This window comes from Podarcis melisellensis (genome assembly GCF_964234715.1).
Source record: "Podarcis melisellensis genome assembly, chromosome: 7".
Taxonomy (NCBI): domain Eukaryota; kingdom Metazoa; phylum Chordata; class Lepidosauria; order Squamata; family Lacertidae; genus Podarcis; species Podarcis melisellensis.
The window spans coordinates 74,748,990-74,770,504 of NC_138539.1; the positions used below are offsets into that span (position 1 = coordinate 74,748,990).

At 46.0% G+C, this 21,515-nt stretch overlaps 1 protein-coding gene and 1 long non-coding RNA gene across 2 annotated transcripts in view; one reads left to right on the plus strand and one right to left on the minus strand.

The window, feature by feature from the left end:
• The first annotated feature begins 896 nt into the window (after nucleotides 1-896).
• Nucleotides 897-14,022, plus strand: LOC309373877. The gene is made up of 2 exons (XR_014170264.1): nucleotides 897-1,366; nucleotides 13,658-14,022. It is a non-coding gene; the product is annotated as an uncharacterized lncRNA (long non-coding RNA).
• The window catches only part of BASP1 (brain abundant membrane attached signal protein 1), an 80,147-nt gene continuing 60,774 nt past the window's right edge, over nucleotides 2,143-21,515 (minus strand). The window contains exon 2 of the mRNA XM_081918335.1: nucleotides 2,143-4,010. Coding sequence (XP_081774461.1) covers nucleotides 3,264-4,001 — 738 coding nt within the window. The 5' untranslated portion in view covers nucleotides 4,002-4,010 and the 3' untranslated portion in view covers nucleotides 2,143-3,263. The remainder of the gene's footprint in view (nucleotides 4,011-21,515) is intronic.

Here is a 21,515-nt window from a genome sequence, read left to right on the forward strand (position 1 = left end):
AGGATCTGTAGTCTTCAGGACAGTTGAGGCTCAAACAAAAGGAGCTGCTAAAGCCCATGTTATGGCACTTCATGTCTGACTGGAAGGAAGGCATAAAGTGAGAGGGACCAGAAAACTTCCTACTTATTCTAAAGGAACACCTACAGGCCTGTGACATTCTCCAGGAAATTGCTGAAGAGCTATGTTGAGGCTGGTTGGTGAAACACCCCATGGCAACAGCTTTAAACAAAACACTAACAATTGATTTCTATTCGTTAAAACAAACATACTGTTTATTTCATTGAATGCTTCCTTGAAAGGCATAGATTCTTCTCCAGGTGCTTTTTCAAAAGAGTTGCTGAGGAATGAGTGCCATGCTCGATCATTTTGCACCATAATAAACTTCCAAGTTAGCTTTGTGCATACAGCTACTCTGGGAAGAAAAGGTGCTCACCTGAGAGGGGTCAGAACTGAGATCTGGTGAGTTCCTTTGAAAAAAGGCCCTGGGTGTCACCAGTACAGTGGTACCTTGGTTTATGACCACAACCCGTTCCGGAGGTCCGTTCGTAAACCAAAACAGGTTGTAACCCAAGGCGTGCTTTTGCCAATGGGGCCTCCCAAAAAATTTGTTCATAATCAAAAAAAAAAATTCTTCATAAAGCAAAAAAATTGTTCATAATAATAAAAAAGGGTTGTAATCCAAAAAAAGTCCGCAAACTGGGACACGCACTTCCGGGTTTGACATGTTCGTAATCCAAAACGTACACAAACCAGACTGTTCGCAAACAAAGGTACCACTGTATGTTGATGTGGCAACTGCTTTCTGAAGGGTATATGCAATCAGTACAGGGCTCCACAAAGGTGGATAAACTGAAGTTCAATCCGGGTTATGTCTGAGCAATATAGCAGGTGAGTCGCTGAACTGGCTATCTGGAGAAGTGGCCATTTGGCCGGGATTGCACTCTCCCCTGTGGAACAGGCTCGTGGTTTGGAGGTACTCTTGGACTTAGCATTTCAGCCAGATTTAGAGTCTCTGATGGAAGCTGTGGCCATTTATTAACTTCAGCTGATTTGCCAGCTACAACTTTTGCTGGAAAACAATGACCTGGCTACAATCCGACATGCTCTAGTAACCTCTAGACAGCACAACTGGAATGCATCCTTTATAGGACTGCCTTTGGAAAGAGTTCAGAACTTTCCACCGGTATAGAATGCTGTCACCTGATTCTTCAAGGGTGTGCTGGAATGAACACACCTCACCAGTTCTGATATGCCTGCACTGGTTATCCGAGTCCAGTAGTAAGTGCTAGTTTAGACCCTTAAAGCCCTACCCAGCCTGGGTTCTGGCTATTGGGGAAATGCTTCTCCCTTCAGATATCTTCTAAAGGTTGTATAGTTATTCACCTCCTTGGCTTGGGGAGGTCACATAACTCCATACCCTCCAACATTTCTCTGATGAACATAGGGACGTCCTACCACAACAACATTTCTCCAGTGAAAATAGGGATGTCCTAAGGAAAAGCGGGACATTCCAAGATAAAATCAGAAACCAGGACTGTCCCTGAAAAACAGGGACATTTGGAGGGTCTGCTAATTGTGCCACTGCCCCTCCATGGGAAACCAGAGGCCTAATTGCCCCCCAAGTAGCTATACTGTGTCTTTGCCTTGCTCTCTTCTCTGCCCTGTGATTGGTTATTGCTTATTTCTGTCGCTATAGACATTTCCCTTTCCTATTAGTGGATTACGTCCATTTGACAAAGCACCTAGAATATGTAACTCGCAGAGAACTCCTTGTTCTATCTGCTCTTGTTTGCTTCATGGCTACATTTCTTTCCCTACTTCTTTGGCCCCACCAACTTGTCTCCACATCCACCAGCACAGCCTTTCGAAAAAACTGACCTCAGCTTGCAACTCTGAATTTACTGTAGCCCTTGGTTTGAAAATGGAGAGATCCAAATCTCTCCACTTTTCCTCTGCTAGGCTCTGTGGACTCCAATTAACCCCAGCCAGCACAGTCAAATATCAGGGATAATGGCAGGGGAAGCCATCTTTGAAAAGAGTGGGGCTCACATTTAAACTACCATGGACAGCTCCAAATATTTTCCACTACGTTCAAGAAAGGAGAGTTAATCTGAATAAATTTGCAACCACTAACACCTTAAATGTTTTTAAATTATTTAACTTTTATTACTGTTGCACCATTTATACAATTACATATAATTTCAATGCATCCATTGTACATTTTGCTTTTTCGTTTGTTTTTGTTTAGTTTTTTTCCCCAATGAGTGGTGTATTGGTGTCTGTGACACAGAATGGAAGAGAAACTGGAACTGCAATGAACGCAGAATTTTTTTTTTTCATTTTCACTGACCAATAAACAGAACTACAGGTGCACCCAACCACGGACATGCATTAAACTCGTCATGAGAAATCTAGGTAGGCTAAGTAGGATGAGAATGCGTTTTTTTTTGTTTTTTGTTTTATTTTTTATTTTTTTAACTCCCAAAAATATTTGGAGAGGAAGAAGAATCAGAGGATTGGCATTGAGAAAAAATGTGGACAGCTGTGTGAGTTTCGTCTGAAAGCTGCCGTTCATCCACTGCATAAAAAATACAAAATGATAAAGGCTGTAAATTAAAAAAAAAAATACAAACCACAGGAAATACTGCTTTCATAAAGATCTGATTGGTGTGGCACTGAGCCCAACTGGGCAGAATCTTCAATTACATCACCACTCCCAAACCCCCCATTAGAGAAAAAGAAGAAAGGAAAAGATCCAAAGATTGGTGGAGTGTGTTTACGAAGCGGTTCACGTACAAAAAAAAAGAGGTACTGCATTTTCGGGCATCTGGGTTGCCTTATTTTAACTACTGATTGAAATACAGGACTTTGCAAAGTTGGCAGAAAGTATATTAGATATTTCCCCCACAAAAATACTATTTGGATCCCCACCCCAGCCCGTCCTCTGCCAGAACCAGCACCCCAACCCCCTCCCTTTCAACTTGATGGGACAATCTGTTTTTTTAAAACTTTGTTTTTTTTTCCTTTTTTATTTTTCCTGGGCAATACATATTGTTATTTCAGATCTGAAATGAGTTAGTAGAGCTGGAAAAAGAGAGAGAGAGAGAGAGAGAGAGAGAGAGAGAGAGAGAGAGAGAGAGAGAGAGAGAGAGAGAGAGAGAGAGGTAATAATAATAAAAATACACAGGTTGTTTAAAGTGGTTAATTTGTCGTCGTTGTTGCTGCTGCTGCTGCTGTTTCGTTTCCCAATAGGCTGTCCAAATTTAATCTTTCACTGCTATGGTTTGATCCGAATTAGTTGCCGGGGCTTCAGATGGTTTTGCTTCCTCTGGCGGGGCCGCAGGCTCCGAGGCCTTAGGAGTAGAACTAGGTGCTTCTGTTGTTGCCGGGGTCTCCTTGGAAGAAGGCGCAGCCTCGTTGCTGCTAGGTTTTGAGTCTGAAGCTGGGGCCACTTCACTTTTAGTTTCTTGGGGGGCTGTGGGTACTGCAGGAGCCTCAGTCTTTTTGACTTCCCCTTCCTCCTTGCCCTTGTCATCTACTTTACTAGTAGCTGTGGCTTCTGAAGGCTGGGAAGCTTTTGCATCGCTGCTGGGCTCAGAAGGTTTCGGCGCGTCGCTGCTGGCTGGAGGAGGAGCGGCAGGGCTGGGCTCCTCCGCCTTGGGGGCCTGCTGCTCGTTGTTCTTCGGAGGCTCAGCCTTGGCATCGACGACAGCCTCGGGCTTCTCCGGCTCAGGTTTCTTGGGCTCTTCCTGGCTCGGGGCAGCCGTCTCTTTCTCCCCTTCTTTCTCTTCTGCCTTCTTGGCCTCCTTGTCTCCCTGCTTATCCTCCTGGTTGTTCTCCTTCACTTCTGCCGTCTCCGTTGTGGTGGCCTGGCTCTGCTCGTTCTCCTTCAGAGCCTCGCCTTCCTCCACGGCCGCCCCCTCAGCCTTCTTGTCCTTGTCTTTGGCCTTTTCGTCGTTCACATTGTACCCCTTCTTCTTCTTGCTCAGTTTGCCTCCCATGTTGGAGCCCTGGGGACAAGGAAAGAGAAAGAGGGTTACCCAGAAAGAAGGCCATCTTGTTTTGAGCCAGGGTCAAAACACAAAACACTCATGAACTGGCTTTTTTCTCACACCAGCATTGGAATTCGTTGGGGAGAAGGGAATGATGAGCAATTTACATCACCGCAGACCACGGGCATAACTGGTACCTACATTCCAAATTTATGTTTGTTTTCTACTGGCCTGACTTTTCATGGCTTTCCTTAAATAAGGTTGTAGTTTGAGGACAGCTGATCATTCTCTCTTGAAGCCCCATCCTGCACCCCACATGACAGTGCTATAGTTCCCTGGATTCCTCAGGAGAAAGGAAACAATAGTTACACCATTTTAAATCTATAGTACAGTGGTACCTCGGCTATAGACGCTTCAGGTTACAGATGCTTCAGGTTACAGACTCCGCTAACCCAGAAATAGTACCTCGGGTTAAGAACTTTACCTCAGGATGAGAACAAAAATCGTGCGGCAGCAGTGCAGCTGAAGTGGGAGGCCCCATTAGCTGAAGTGGTACCTCAGGTTAAGAACAGTTTCAGGTTAAGAACGCACCTCCAGAACGAATTAAGTTCTTAACCCGAGGCACCACTGTATAGCCTTCTGCTCCTTCATATAACTGTTCATACCATAGATTAGAACCACCCAAAGTCCCAATTCTGTCTCTAATAAGACTTTGAACAGTAATACCTTGGCACAGGTGGCTAGATTAGAAAGCAAGAAAAATGGGAATCTGCAATAGAAGGCACGCCTCTTCTTCCTTTTTCTAACACTCACAGTTGTGGCTGGGAGACAGGCTCTGCATTAAAATCCACACATAGCTACAAGCCAAGGCATTGCATATAGTATCCGAAGCGAGATGTAGCTGAATATCTCTGCCTCTCAGAACATTTTATTACAGTGGAATCTCAGTTTTCAAACGTAATCTGTTCTGGAAGACAGTTCAGCTTCCGAAATGTTTGAAAACCGAGGATCAATGGGCTGGCTGCAAAGTCAATTGGGGGGGGGCAGAATGAAAAACGCGCCTCAGAAGTCATTTGACTTCTGAGGCACATTTAAAAATGGAAGCAATTACTTCTGGGTTTTTGGCGTTCAGGTTCTGAATTGTTCAGCTTCCGAGATGCTCGAAAACCAAGGTTCCATTGTATTGTTATTTTTAAACATTTACATATTTTCCTTACAAATGAAACAGTGGGTAACATTTTTACCCACCATTATTTAACATTTGATAGGGATGCGGGGGGAAATTGCTTTGTAAACCAGACCCAGGATCTGTCAGTGGTATAACTATCTCAAATAGTCTCCACCCTAAAAAGTAGGCATTCCATAATTCTAAACCTGATATTTCTAGAAAACATAGTCAACCCTTTCATTTAGAAGAGTCTGGTTTGGCAGGTCCATGTCCGCATTTGAACATCTGAGACTTTGTAAATCATGATTCATAGATTCACGCAAGCATCATTCATCCATGGCTACATAAATCATATAAGTTTATGAGCCTGGGACATGTGTCTGACATGGGCAAGGCTGGTTTATATGTGGTTATTCTTTGCTGGACCTCCTGTGACACAAGGTGAGGAGCTTGTGGCCCTCACCTGCAGTGAGATTTCTGAGCCCAAGAAGACGTCTTGTACTCTCAGCCCTCACTGTGGGTACAATAATCTGTATCCCTTGATTGAAAAGGAGAGATTTTGATGCACTGGTGCTCACTGTGAAACAGTTCATAATAAGTGGTAATTTGGCTCCTCTGAAGTTATGAGGTTAGGGGGAGAGCTTCCAAAATGGGCTTCCCACATGCCCACAAGAAAGGGAACCCACCACACTTGGGTCAGGAGCACAGTTACTGGAGTTTAGTAACAATGCAGCCACCCCAATTCTCACAACATGCCCATGTAGGTCACAGTGCACTTATTATATAAAGAAAATGGGAGTTTTCATGCCCATACAGTCACATTGCACTTCAGAGCAGTTTTGCAAATCAGCAGGAACAAAGATTTTAAACAATAGCGAGAGCTATATTTGCTTGCAGATAGCCAATCCCCAATTAAGCCTCTATTTGTTTGCCCGGCTATGCTTGGATAAAACAAGTGTGCTTTTGTTTGATGTGCCTCTTCCAGTTTTTTTCAAAGTCTTTTGCTTTTGACATGGCCAGCAAAATGCCTGCCATCAAGATGGGGGTGGGGAGAAGAAGGCCAAGTAGATGATGATGATGATGATTTCAAGAGGTGGGAGCACAATATCTGCTCCACACTCACACGGCATAGTGCTTCCCCCATAGGCTCATGGCCAGTGGAGGTTGGGAGGTTGGGTAGTATCACAAGATAAGGCTTTGCCCCCCCCTGCAGTGTTGACCTCAGTGAAGTGCAGCACTTGCCCATAGGAGTGAATGGGAAGCATGCATTCATTTCAACAAGAGGAGGGTTCAAAATAGTCCCGTCACTGACTGTTTCTTGCAAAACTAGGTTTTCCATACAGGCTTCTAGAGACACAAAATATTCAAGGTGTTCCCGGAAGTAGCGAAAGTAAATGAGAGAGATTTCTTAAGTTAAATGTTATGATCCCCGGACAAAAGCTCAACAGATGATTGTAATGCTACAGTAGAGTGATGCTTTCATTATAATGAAATAAAAGCATCACAAAATAATGAGCAAGCTTTTAAGTTCTTAGAGCTCTTCTTCGGGTTGTTTGCTTAAGGAAAAATAAAAAGGGCTGCTAGTTTGTTTTGTAGCATAAGAAAATATAATGATGATGATGGTGATGGTGATGATGATGATAATAATAATAATAATAGAATGGGGAAGAAAAAAATCGCTAGGTGTGATGCAATAGCGTGCAGCTTATGGCGACCTGTATCTGTTGCCCCATGGGGCCAATAGAAACTAGGGAGAATTTTCATGGGTGAAAATGATGTGGTCAAAGTGTTAACCCCACTCCCATTGCGCCTGATTTGTTAGGCATTAAAAAAAGAGAGAGATCCTTTTCATGAATTGTGCCACAAGGCTTCGCATGTACTCTGACGATGCTGGGTGCAAAAATAATAATAATAAATCTTAGGCAGAAAGAAGAAATAGCTGCTTAGCATTTGTAAACATAAATGGCGTCTCTAGCACTAATCAGGATGCATGGATATTTAAGGCCAGGGGCGTATCATGGGGGGGATGGGACTGCCACGGTGGAACATTTTTCTGGGGGACACTGGCAGGGTGGTGTGAGAAGACAAAAGGGTGCAGCCTTACGGTGCAATCCCAAGAATTGCCCAGTGCTTAGGATTTAAGGGAAGGGGGGTATACTAACCCCTCTGCCTGTACAATGTTTACTTATTTTGGGGTAACGCAGGTGGCGCTGTGGTCGAAACCACCATGAATTTTTGGCTTACCAATCACAGGGTCAGAAGTTTGAATCCCTGTGACGGAGTGAGCTCCCGCTGCTCTGTCCCAGCTCCTGCCAACTTAGCAGTTCGAAAGCATACCAGCGCGAGTAGATAAATAGGTACCACTGTAGTGGGAAGCTAAACAGCATTTCTGTGCACTCTGGCACTCGGCACTGTGTCCCGTTGCACTAGAAGTGGTTGAGTCATGCTGGCCACATGACCCAGAAAACCTGTCTATGGATAAATTCTGGTTCCCTCAGCCTGAAAGCGGAGAGGAGCACCGCAAAGTCAAATTTGACTGGACTTTACCATCCAGGGGTCCTTTACCTTTTACCTTACTTATTTATTAAGAATGTTTAAAATGCACCCTTCACCCAAAGGTCTCAGTTTGGAAAGAACATACATATTAAAACACATTTAACAATGAGAAGCTAAAGCAAAATATTGCAGCACTAGCGTTCTTTATTGGAAAACCACAAGGCAGTTAAACCGCAGAGCAGTGGCAGAAAAGACATTCTCGTTGCTTCATAAAGTGCACCCCTTCCCAAAGATGTGCCTCTTTACCTGCCAACAAATTAAAAGAAGAGTTGTGGCTAAATGCACCCCAGACAAGAGATTATTTCAAAGGCCCAGAACTGTTCTCCTATGGATTCCTGCACCATAGAGCTCATTAAGCACAGGGACCACTGGAAAGACATCAGAACAAATATTGAGGATTGGGGCACTTCTTTATCAGGAGCATGGGATATAAATGGTCCTGTCTAGGATTTAGGGCCAGAAGCCTAGACCAGTGTTTCCCAACCTTTTTTGGGCAAAGGCACACTTGTTTCATGAAAAAAATCTCGAGGCACACCACCATTAGAAAATGTTAAAAAATTTAACTCTGTGCCTATATTGACTACCATATTTTTCGCCCCATAGGACGCACCGCCCCATAAGACGCACCTAATTTTTTGGGGGGAGAATAAAGAAAAAAAAATTTTCCCCTCCCCAGGCACGGGGCAGGCGCGGGGGAAGCCCAAGCTTCCCCCGACCCCAGCCCCCAGAACAGCCTGATATCCGCAAGCCTAGGGAGCCACACTGGTCTCCCCAGGCTTGCGGAGAGGTGCGTGAAGCCCGGGGGCGCTCTTCAGCGCGCACCAGGCTTCGGGATGCAGGCAGCTCTGCGCTACCCTCCAGAGCCCCGTGCGGCTTCGCGCTGGGATCCGGGGGGTGGCGCGGAGCTGCAAGAAGCCCTGGAGCGCAGGCAGCTTCGCACCACCCTCCGGAGCCCCGCGCGGCTTCGCGCCAGGATCCAGAGGGTGGTGCAGAGCTGCAGGAAGCCCTGGAGCGCAGGCAGCTCCGCACCACCCTCCGCAGCCCCGCGCGGCTTCGCGCCGGGATCCGGGGGGTGGCGCGGAGCTGCAAGAAGCCCTGGAGCGCAGGCAGCTTCGCACCACCCTCCGGAGCCCCGCGCGGCTTCGCGCCAGGATCCAGAGGGTGGTGCAGAGCTGCAGGAAGCCCTGGAGCCCAGGTAGCTCCGCGCCACCCTCTGGAGCCCCGCGCGGCTTCGCGCCGGGATCCGGGGGGTGGCGCGGAGCTGCAAGAAGCCCTGGAGCGCAGGCAGCTCCGCACCACCCTCCGCAGCCCCGCGCGGCTTCGCGCCGGGATCCGGGGGGTGGCGCGGAGCTGCAAGAAGCCCTGGAGCGCAGGCAGCTTCGCACCACCCTCCGGAGCCCCGCGCGGCTTCGCGCCAGGATCCAGAGGGTGGTGCAGAGCTGCAGGAAGCCCTGGAGCCCAGGTAGCTCCGCGCCACCCTCCGGAGCCCCGCGCGGCTTCGCGCCGGGATCCGGGGGGTGGCGCGGAGCTGCAAGAAGCCCTGGAGCGCAGGCAGCTCCGCGCCACCCTCCGGAGCCCCGCGCGGCTTTGCGCCAGGATCCGGGGGGTGGCGCGGAGCTGCAAGAAGCCCTGGAGCGCAGGCAGCTCCGCACCACCCTCCGCAGCCCCGCGCGGCTTCGCGCCGGGATCCGGGGGGTGGCGCGGAGCTGCAAGAAGCCCTGGAGCCCAGGTAGCTCCGCGCCACCCTCCAGAGCCCCGCGCGGCTTTGCGCCGGGATCCGGGGGGTGGCGCGGAGCTGCAAGAAGCCCTGGAGCGCAGGCAGCTCCGCACCACCCTCCGCAGCCCCGCGCGGCTTCGCGCCGGGATCCGGGGGGTGGCGCGGAGCTGCAAGAAGCCCTGGAGCCCAGGTAGCTCCGCGCCACCCTCCGGAGCCCCGCGCGGCTTCGCGCCGGGATCCGGGGGGTGGCGCGGAGCTGCAAGAAGCCCTGGAGCACAGGCAGCTCCGCACCACCCTCCGCAGCCCCGCGCGGCTTCGCGCCGGGATCCGGGGGGGTGGCGCGGAGCTGCAAGAAGCCCTGGAGCGCAGGCAGCTCCGTGCCACCCTCCGCAGCCTCCTCCAAAGGGCGCCCCGCGCTCCGCGCTGCAGGCTGCCGCCCACAAGCCTTGCGCGCGGGGGGGGGAGTTCCCCCAGGCGCCCAAGGCTTGCGGACAGCTGCGCGAAGCACGGGGCGTCTTCCAAAGGGCGCCCCGCGCTCCGCGCTGCAGGCTGCCGCCCGCAAGCCTTGCGCGCGGGGGGGGGAGTTCCCTCTCCCGCCTCCCTCCCGCGGCACACCAGGCAAGGTCTCACGGCACACTGGTGTGCCGCGGAACACCGGTTGGGAAACACTGGCCTAGACAATGGCAAGAGAACAGCCAGGACAGCATCAGATGCAGAAGGTCATGGAAAGCGAAAGTCAACAACCATATTTCATACCTTCCAACGCTTCTCTGATGAAAATAGGGACATCCTATTGCATACCCTCCACCATTTCTCCAGTGAAAATAGAGATGTCCTATTCCATACCCTCCAACATTTCTCCGATGAAAATAGGGACATGCTGCCATAACCCCCAACATTTCTCTGATGAAAACAGAGACATCCTAAGGAAAAATGGGACATTCCGGGATCAAATCAGAAACCAGGACGTCTTCTGAATTGAGACCGTCCCTGTAAAACAGGGACACTTGAGGGGCAGGGTCTGATATTTGTCTACATCTGGCCAACAGATCACAGGCAGTTGAAGTGCTTGTCAGAATGGGAGGGCAGAAATCCACTCTGGTCCCCCAAGGAGCAGGCAAAGCCCACATATGAAGGAGGTTCTCTGAGTGGTGTGCCTATCTGGGCAATATTTCTAGCAAGTTGTTCAGAGTGTGAGAAAGGAAGGCTGTAGAGGAAGCGGCAGCCTCTTCTTGGCACTTACAAGTCACCTCACAAATCTCACTTAGCAGCTTCAATATGTGATGAAGCCTTCAGATGGGGCAGTTGACCCACCAGCTTCGTGGTGCAAAGCCTGGGATTTCTTGGCACTTGTCAGCTCAAGTGACAAGAAGCTGCAGTTCTCATAAGTAGTCAAGTGCCCAAATATAACCGAGCAAAAGACTGATAGGGAAGGGAGGAAATGCCACTACAGGAGAAAACCGAAGTGTCATCTGAACCTCTTGTCAGCAGCCGCTGTGTCTGAAACTGGAAAATTATGAAAGTTTCTTCCCCTTGGCAAATCCTTGACTTCCTTTTTTCTTCTTCTCCTCTCTTCCATAGCGGTCTTGTCAGACCACATTGCTCCATATCCTCTTCCACTGTTTCACTAAGCATTACTCCGGCCTCCCTCTCCATTTCCTCCTGTTCACCATTTTCATCTCCTTTCCAAAATAATCAGTTGCTTCTACGCTTGCCCTGAAGCAGTCTCAGTTCTCTCAGTTTCTGTTCTTCCTCACTTATGGCTCCAGTTCTTCAGGAAAACATCATCATTTGGGAGTATCGGCTTCCCTTCTAGTAGTGAGTCTTCCCCTCCACGGTGGGAAGAATCTTATCTATATCTCTGAAAATTCTCTGGGATGCTACCTTTGCACCCTTTCTGTTCCTGATGCTGCAGCATTCTCTTCTTACCTTAAATCACAAGGTTTGTCTGTGGGTCTGGCAACAAGTCCTCCTTTTCTCAGGGGCAAAGAGCTTGATTACACAGCTTGATTTATTTAAGTGGGGACCATAGATTTTTCTGCAGCTACTCTGCCCAACCTTAGTTGCACTTCTGTAGATGTGTCCCCACTGTTTGTGCTGAGCTTATAGACAACTCTGTCATTTCAAAATACGTAAAATAGAACATTACTCAACACTCAAGATTTCTACACCAGGTTGCCCACCAAATGACAGGTGGATAAGCACATCTTAAAGTGATGTGCTGGCTTCCCCCCTCCTTTTGCCTCTCCTGACAACATCACCATCACATTATTATTATTATTATTATTATTATTATTATTATTATTATTATTATTATTATTGTTATTATTATTATCCCCCTATCTGACAGAGTTGCTCCAGCTAATCTGGGAGGCTCCCAACAAAGCATTAAAACATCCCCTGTGAAGATAGCTCAATTGGTTAGAGCATAGTGCTGATAACACCAAGGTTGCAGGTTCGATCCCCATATGGGACAGCTGCATAGCCCTGCATTTCAGGGGGTTGGGCTAGATGATCTTCGGGGTCCCTTCCAACTCTACAATTCTATTATTCTCTAATCAAACATTTAAAACTTCCCTACATTTGCTGCTTTTATGCCACAAGTCAACTGTGTCCTATAACTTGTTCAATCTGAACAGCAGGTTCCACGAAGAGCTTCAGGGTGGAGGAATGGCAGGGAAACTAAGATGCACAATATTGCTCCCCTGCAGTCCATCGCTCCCTATCGAAGAGAGGTGAGGCAACTTTTTCAGCTCAAAAGCCACATTCCCTCACGGAAACCCTTCAGGAGTCAGATGTCTGTCTGTGGAAGTGGCCAGAGGCAAAACTGGTTGCAGCAATGGGTGTGACGCTGACCTTTGTACAACAGACCAAATTCCAACCATCCAAAAGTCAAGAGGTTTATATAATTCTACTCATATCACTCAATCCTCCATCCTAGTACAGTATGCTTACTGTATACTTGTGAAACGTGGATCACTTATAAATGCCTTCTCCAACTCCTTGAAAGATTCCATCAATGGTGTCTCCAAAAAAATTTACACATCACTTGGGAAGACAGGCAAACTAATGTCAGTGTACTGGAAGAAGCAAAGATCACCAGTGTCAAAGCAATGATTCTTCAACATCAACTTTGTTGGACTGGTCATGTTGTGCAGATGCCTGATTATCATCTTCCAAAGCAACTACTCTATTCCAAACTTAAAAATGGAAAGTATAATGCTGGTGGTGAACAAAAGAGGTTTAAAGACTCTCTCAGGGCAAATCTTAAAAAAAATTAGTATAAACACCAACAACTGGGAAACACTGACCTGAGAGTGCTTCAGTTGGAGAACAGCCTTTACCAAAGGTGTCATAGGCTTTGAAGATGCTCAAACTCAGGATGAAAGGGAGAAATGTGCTAAGAGGAAGGACGCTTGGCAAACCCTCACCGTGATCAACTCCCGCCTGGAAACCTATGTCCTCACTGTGGAAGGACACATGGATCCAGAATTGGCCTCCACAGTCACTTATGGACTCACTGTTAAGACTGTGTTCATGGAAGACAATCTTACTCGGCTATGAGTGATCGACAAAGAAGAAGAAGACAGCAGACCACATTCCAGCCATCCAAAAATCAGCAGTTTATACACCTCTACTTACATCACTCAATCCTCCATCTAGGTAAAGAAGAGGCATTATTCCAATTCAAACACACACTCCAAGCCAGCCCAAAGCACTCAGGCAAGGCTCAGAGCAGGGCTAGTAAGCGATGCAGACCACATCCAATTCAGCCAGTTCTATTGTGCCTTGTTCTGTGTAGAGCAGTGGTGTTTCTGGAAACTCACCCTGGCGGAATTCAAATGTAACAATAAACCATGGTTTGTTGTTCAGGAGGCAGGTAGGCATAAGCTTTAGGTCTTAATGCTCCTTCTTCCTTTTACCCCTTCTTCTACATGGGAGGAGGAGAGATTAGAAGCTTCTGCTTAATTAGTGGGCAAACCATAATTTGCCCACAAAGTAGGATTCTAAGTCAAAACTGTGGTTTGAGCAAACCGTAGTTTGCTACGTTTGGATGCAAGAGCAAACGCAGAAAGTGGAAGCTTCTAATCTCTTCCCCTTAAGTGCATTTGAGGAGGGCAAAAGGAGCACACGAGACTTAGATTTGACCTCATGGCAAACCACTGCTTGTCTTTACCTCTGAATTCAGCCTGTGCTAATTTCTTTGCATTTGTATTCTAATAGGAAGAAACACACACCCGTGCATTAGTGTGATAAAATTCATTGCTGAAACTGCAAAGCTGGCCTCTGCACTTCATGCTAACGTTATCCTGGAGGAATTTGACATAAATGGTTCTCTGGGCTGAAGCAGAATCGCTGTGCTTTGCAGAAAACTACTCCAAGCAAGAAGACATTTCACAGAACGGTCTGGGCCTTTAACACAGAAAGTTTACAATTGCAGGATGTCCCCAGTGATTTCCTAATGAGATAAGGGTTTGTTTCCCATAACCATCTGGAAACATGTGTTGCATTTTATGATCCAGATGCTGCATGTAATAAAGTTTGCACCAAGGGATGTTGCCATTTGTGGGGCCACATTTCCCAAGTAAGCTGGATAATTTTTCCCCCCTGCAGCAGGATAGCAATGGGAGAAAACGACAGATAATTCCCTATAGCAGCATCAAGGGTCAAAAAGTGCAGTGGGGTAACTGCAAGCTTCTCAGTTCCATCAAGAGTCCTAATCAGATAATTACACTACTGGGAAAACACATTTTAACCCTAAAGAGTTCATAACGCTAAGAGTCACGCCACCCATCAATCCATCGTGCTGCTTACCAAAATAAAGCAATTAGGCAGAACTCAGTGCGTCACCCTGAAAGAACATAAATTGGAACTGGGTGTTGAATCCCACATCCTTAGAACCTCTTCCCCTCTTATTCCCCTCCTTTCTCTTACAGAGTTGAGCTTCTAGCTCTTAAGCCTATGACAGTACCCTTGGAAATGTGTAGTCAATGCCTTGGGAAATCTCAGAAATGGCAACAGAGCTATACTAGATGTTTAAGCCCATTGCCCTTCCCCAGGAATTGTACCAACGGTCAGCCATATTGGGCTTATAGATAAACTGATAGAGACAAACACATATTTTGCTTCATTTGCATATTTTGAAGATGTGCCAAAATTGCATCACCATGGTATCCATTTCTGGTTTAGGGTCTGACTATACACAGCTCTTCTATGAGACAGCAGAAGATACAGGGTTGGATTCTGTCTTCACTCTCTCCTGCAGGAGCATCCCTAGAGTGGGACTCCTCCTAGAGGACATGTTCTCCAGCAGAGAGAAGAAGCAACTTTTCCCAAGGCCCCCTTCCCCAAAAGCAATCTATGGATGGAAGGAGTCATTCCATCCATGGAAGATTAAGTCTAGTCCCAAACCGCAAAGTTCTCAAATGCACACTCCTTATGTCAGGCTTATTAGAACATCGCTAACTGCCACCTCACAGGTGCCATGCATAAAAAGCAACATTAACACTGAAAGACTGGGAAACGATGGGATGCGAAATCGCAAAGAACAGTAAGGTAATAGTATTGCAACAGATGAATCTGGTGGACTAACATTAGGAAAAAGCGGCGGCTGCACGGATGTTATTAACTCAGAGATGGAAAGAAGATAAAGTCCCTACCAGAGAAGAATGGCAGATCAAGTTGATGGACTATGCCAAAATGGCTACAATGAAAGGAAGAATCAGAAATCGGGAGGACCAAATTTTAAATAAGGAATGGGGGAAATTTATAACTTATCTTAAAGACCATTGTAAACAGTTAAAATCATTACTAGGATTGGCATATCACTTGTAGTTTAATGGTGAATTCTGGATACAATGGAGAGATAAAAGATTTGGATTATTATAAAAGATACAGGAGGAAATGATTAGCAATAGGACCCACTAAGGGGAGGAGGAAAGTCCAAGAATCTTGTTTTTATGTTGTATGTTGGACATGTGACTATAAATTTTTAATCTGAAAAACCAAATAAATAAATTTACTTAAAAACATACAAACATTAGGACAAAGCAGAGAGAATTAGCCCCAGTCAAGCCATACAGTGGTGATCAGCTATCCAAGCATAACAACAGAACAGCTATCAAACTGGAAACTGCTGCCAGCTTTAAAATAAAGAACGCCACAACTTATCCAAAATCTTTCCTATTGTTGTACAGCCATCAGTGTACATGGATGGAGTGCTAAAGAGTGAGGGGAGCAAAATAAATAAATAAATAAGCCATTCCCTACCTCGGAGATTACAGTCTCAGTTTAGACAAGGGGGAGAGAGAGATAAGAGGTAAAATATGCACGAGTCACATATTGGTTTATAAAATTTGTATGCTGCCCTATGCATGTAGGTTTCAGGGCAGTTACAACATAAAATCACAATATAAAAACACAAAATAAATAATAATAATAATAATAATAATAATAATAATAATAATAATAATAATAAAACAGCCCAATAAACCCCCTCTCCCAAATAAATTTTGAAAGGGCATTAGATGTCAATCAGCCAAAGGCCTGGTTAAGGAGGAACATTTTTGCCTGGCACCTAAAGGTGTATAATGAAGGCACCAAACCCTTTTCACCTGCTTTGCGCCTTCCTTCACACAAGGACTAATCAGTATTCAGCACTTAACCATGCTTCCCATTATATCCTAAACCAGTGACAATGTTCAATTGACCACTGGAGAACCTCCAGACATTGCAGAATTACAGCTTCTGATATTCCTGACACCTGGCTAAACTGGCTAGGGATGATGGGAGTTGCAGTCCAACAAAATCTTGAGGGCTGTGCGTTCCCTACGCCTAGCTAATGAATCAATCCATCAATCAATCAATGAACACTCTTTCCCAGGGTTCAGCCTATTCCCAGTGCACCACCCCATGTGGAAACAACCTACACAAAAGTTGCTCCCTGCACTAGTGCTGATGTTCCCAGAAACTGGGCAAACTGGGAGAAGACGCCCTATGAGAGCCAGTGTGGTGTAGTGGTTAAGAGTGGTAGACTCGCAATCTGGTGAACTGGATTTGATTCCCCACTCTTCCACATGCAGCTGCTGAGTGACCTTGGGTTAGTCACACATGTCTGAAGTCTCTCAGCCCCACTCATCTCACAGAGTGTTTGTTGTGGGGGAGGAAGGGAAAGGAGATTGTTAGCCGCTTTGAGACTCCTTAGGGAAGTGATAAAGTGGTATATCAAATCCAAACTCTTCTTCTTCTCTTCTAGGGAGCACTCTGTCATCATGGCCTCAGGAAAGATCCCACGACAATTTTCATGACGTGAAGTGAGGTGACAAGCGACTCTGTTTCACTTTGCTGGGCCAGTTTTTGAGGGAGCGCTCTCCTTCCCTTGTAGTTCCCAAGATTCTGTAGTCTGGCTGACATTCATCTTGTGTTTTCCTCAGACTCGAGTGAAAAGCCTACAAACTCAATGTTTGTTTCAACTTTGAACTCAGGCTATGGTCATTCTCCCCTTGTGCGCTCGAGACCTTTCCCACCAAACAAAAAGAGATCTGGTGCGTGAGTGAAGCTTGACATTACATGGAAAATATGAAAATATTGGTACTAACCAGCAGCTATAAATAGAGGAATGGGGAAATAATACTGGTTCAACAGGACAAAGATGAGCCAAAGTTAAGCCCCCATCCATTTCGATGGAAAAGCTAATCACGTGTTTAACCGGCGTTCCACTGGTATCAAAAGGGGCTTTTAAATGGATTTACTTTGGCTGGCTCAGGTCCAGTGTTTGGAAATGAGGCATCAACAATCCCCCAGCAATCCCTATCGCTGCTTTGCTTGGAATTTCAAGTCCAAATTCTGAAAATGGATATCCAGCTGTGCTTTAAGAATGTTTATATGCCAACAGAAGTAAATGCTATTTAAAAGGCGCTTGTTTACAGGGAACATTTGAATAGGAGTGGTGGAGCAGGGGGAAGTTCAAACCAGCTTAAAGCATCCCGAGCTAGCACAACATAACACGAGTTAGGAAGTAGGGTGCTGAAGCTCTACTGTAAACAGTAATGTTTCAGCTACACTGGTCCATCTCTTTTCCTCACGTGGGTCTCTTCTTAAGGCCACCCCATGCTTGTTCTGAGAGGAGAGTTTACTTTGAAACTCAAAAAAGTTTCAACTTCACAGTCTGAATTACTAGATTCTCACCAGTTCAAAGCCACGTTGCTGTAAACATGCCATGCAAGATTTAGTTTTGTTTGAAGCTGCATTCCCATCTCGGTTTCAAAACAACAGATTCTTTCTGCGGCTTTAAGCAACGTTGGTAGTTTCCATGCATTTCTTCCCACAGTCTTTTAAAAAAAAAACACCCCTTTTTTTTTAGTCCATCCTACTGGGGGTCTCTGTATCGATCAATGAATTCCAGAGTGATAGATAAATAGAAACACACACACACATATGAACACACAGCATAGGGCCACCTTCACCTTCATATATGGAAAACTAAGAGCACACCGTTGACAATTTGGTTAGAGCAAAAAAGGGCAGGAGGAAAGGAATGGCAGGTTAGTAACTATCTGTTGCAGTTGTGCCCCATTACTTATTATCTTCCCAAACTTGCTATTGTATTTCACAAGCAACCAGGCAATTCCGTCTTCATTCCTTCGTTTATTACATTTTTTTATCTCCAATCTCTTCCTGCAAGGAGCTTAGGGCGGCCTATATGGACATTCCCATTCTCATACCAGCCTCATAGGTAAAAAGTAAAGGACCCCTGAACAGCTAGGTCCAGTTAATGGCGACTATGGGGTTGCGGCGCTCATCTCGCTTTCAGACTGAGGGAGCCACAGACAGCTTTTTGGGTCACGCAGCTAGCCTGACTAAACCGCTTCTGGCACAACAGGACACTGTGACAGAAACCAGAGTGCACGGAAATACTGTTTACCTTCCCACCGCAGTGGTACCTATTTATCTACTTGCACTTTTTGGCATGCTTTTGAACAGCTAGGTGGACAGGAGCTGGGACCGAGCAATGGGACCTCACCCCGTTGTGGGGATTTGAACCGCTGACCTTCTGATCGGCAAGCCCAAGAGGCTCAGTGGTTTAGACCACAGTGCCACTGGCGTCTAGGCAGAGAAAATGACTGTTTCAATGTAACCCACAGAACTCCATGGCTGAGTAGGGACAGCAACGCTGGTCTCTTCTGTCCTAGTCCAGCATTCTAACCATTACACTACAGCAGCTCTCTGTGACATCCAGGTATAGGGCGGTATATAAATAATGATGATGATGATGATGATGCACAGAGGCAAGGATGTATCCAGGGCTGGCCCGAAATATTTTGGCACTTGAGGTGAACCACAAAATGGCTCTCCCCTCCCTGCCAGGGAAGAAGGGGTGAGGGAAGATCGACAACAGGAACAAGGGTGGAAGAAAGATTGACATCAAGATTTGCTGCCCCGGTGGATCCTGCCACCTAAGGCAGTCACCTCACCTTGCCTCATGGGTGAGAGTCAGCCCTGGATGTACCCTTCGCTACATGCCATAGAGACCACAACCAAGATTTTCAACAGCAGCATTAGCTGCTGGCTGTTGCACTGTGGAGTTGCGACATTTTTGTTGCAGCAGGGCTTACGTGCCTTCCCAGAGTGCACTGCGTGCATGTCATGCAATAGCCATGACATTACTCAGCATGGCGATGGTCATGCCACCTCTGCATGAACAAAGATGTTGGTGACCCGATTTGCTGTCAGAACTGACCCGATGCTGCTCAGCCAATGGGACCACTTAACTGTATCTCTGCTCTGCTGATTGGATGGCTGATGACTCCTCCCACACTTGTTCACTTTGGTTATCTTCATGATGAGGAACACACAAAGCTCAGGATCTGTGTTTGGGATGGGAAGCCCTTTTTAGCACAGGGGTAGCACTCCCTTGGGTTGTTTTGGTTCTTGTTTTTATTTTGTGTTTTGTGTTTCAATATTGTGATTTTATGTTGTAACTGCCTTGAGAACAGACAGGCAGACAGAAATAAATATTTTGAGCAATCTTTTGGGAAGGGGGCACATACCAGAAATGGATGGGGCTAAAGCATAGCTGTCAACTTTTCCCTTTTCTTGCGAGGAATCCTATTCAGAATAAGGGAATTTCCCTTAAAAAAGGAAAACGTTGACAGCTATGGGCTAAAGGCGAAAGTGAGTGGATAAATTAATGCACATTTTACCTTTGCACAGCAGGCTAGTTTTTACACACACACACACACACACACACACACACACTTATTGGAGTTCAAGGACACATTCCAGCCAGGCAAAAAAAGTCAAGGAAAGCATGCAGAAGGATCAGTAAGAGTGTGTGCTTACTGTGGAAGGACATGTCGATCCAGAATTGGCCTCCAGAGTCACTTACGGACTAACTGTTAAAACCGTGTTTGTGGAAGACAATCTTACTCAGCTATGAGGGATCGGCAAAGAAGAAGAATTCAGAATTGGTGGTGCCATCACCCAGAAGTGTAGACTGGGCATCCCCATCCAATTGGAAAGCTGGGACCCAAACCAATCAGGGTGTCAGAACAGAGGAAGAGGAGATGCCTTTACTGCTTCATAACCTTCCTGTGCTGGCTTGAAGCACTGATACCTCTGTCCCAAAGAGATCAGAGTTTGTTAACTGTGGGCTGTTAATTGGGACCACCTCCTTCCCTCATAACAGCAGATCTTAAAAAAGGGGAGAGAATTTCACTAAACCTAGGACTGCAGAAGTGTATTCTCTAAATTCCATTCCACTGTTGAAGTGTCTCAGAAATGCAGCATACATCCCAAAAATGCTCCAAATCATGCAAGTCCAGCAATTCCTTCTAATACATTTTGCCCCTGTTGGCAAAAAAATGACTGGAAGTCTCAGGAATCAAGAAGACCAAAATTTCAAAAAAGAATGGGGGGAATTTATAATCTATTTTCAAGATCACTGTTAGCAGATGGAAACGTTTAGCAGGATTGCAACAGCATTTGTAATGTAGCAAGTACTATGGAGTTAATGGAGTTATATAAAACATGGAATATTGAAAAAGATGCAGTAGGAAAGGTGTAATAACAGGATCCACGGAGGGGAAGGTGGGAAGTCAAGAGATTCGGAAGAATATTTTAACTGTTGATGAGCATGGTTGTATTGTTATAATTTAATATTTGTAAAATTAAATAAAAATATTTCAATAATAATAATAATAATAATAATAATAATAATAATAATAATATTTTGTGCCCACCCTGCAGTGGACTATGGAATAGATATTTTATGGTGGGATTGTTTATTGCCTGGCTGTTCCAGTATGACAAACACCAGGGTCAGATAAGCTCTGATTAGAAGTGCATGTTTATGCTTGTTATAACAGCGCCCAGATAAGAGTGCTAGAACAGAGTAATGGATCCCAAGAGTCAAGGGTTGAGGAGAAAAATCAGCATAGCTTTACACTTAAAGAAGCTCAGAGTGAATCACCCACCACCTGGCTACCTGCCTATTGTCAAAGCTAGGCTTATCGTCTCTCTCCCACTGATGTTTATCTTGTAGCTCACATAATGTGAGAAGGGATACCAGCACCTTGAGATCAAAGCACCCCCAGGGCAAACCCAATGATAAAAGAGCTGTAGAGTCACCGCATTCACAAATTACTCCCTCAGACTGATGGGCCACTTTGATGACAGAAGAGTGGGCTTGGTGCAAACTCCTTTTCAAACTCAGCCAATACCTCAGCAGTGTGGTCTGGCCATTCCTCAGCAAATGAACCACCAAGGGAAGATAAATTTTCAGATGTGCTGAAATATAAGTCACTGTGACTAATGATTGCCTGAGCAACAGACTAATGGCTTCATCTGAAAACCCGGTCCACTCTTACCCTCGGATCACATTTCATTTCAGCCTTTCCTTCGCCCTGAAATAATCTTGTATCCCATATGCATGCATTCCTCCTTAGAACTGCACAGTCCTTTGAAGTACTTCAGGGTGCAGGGTTCCCTGGCAAGAGAGAATGACTCCTAAAACCACCCATATTCTGCATGTAGATAGATACTTTTTTGTGATAGGTAGTAAGGAAGCAGAGCTCACACAGAG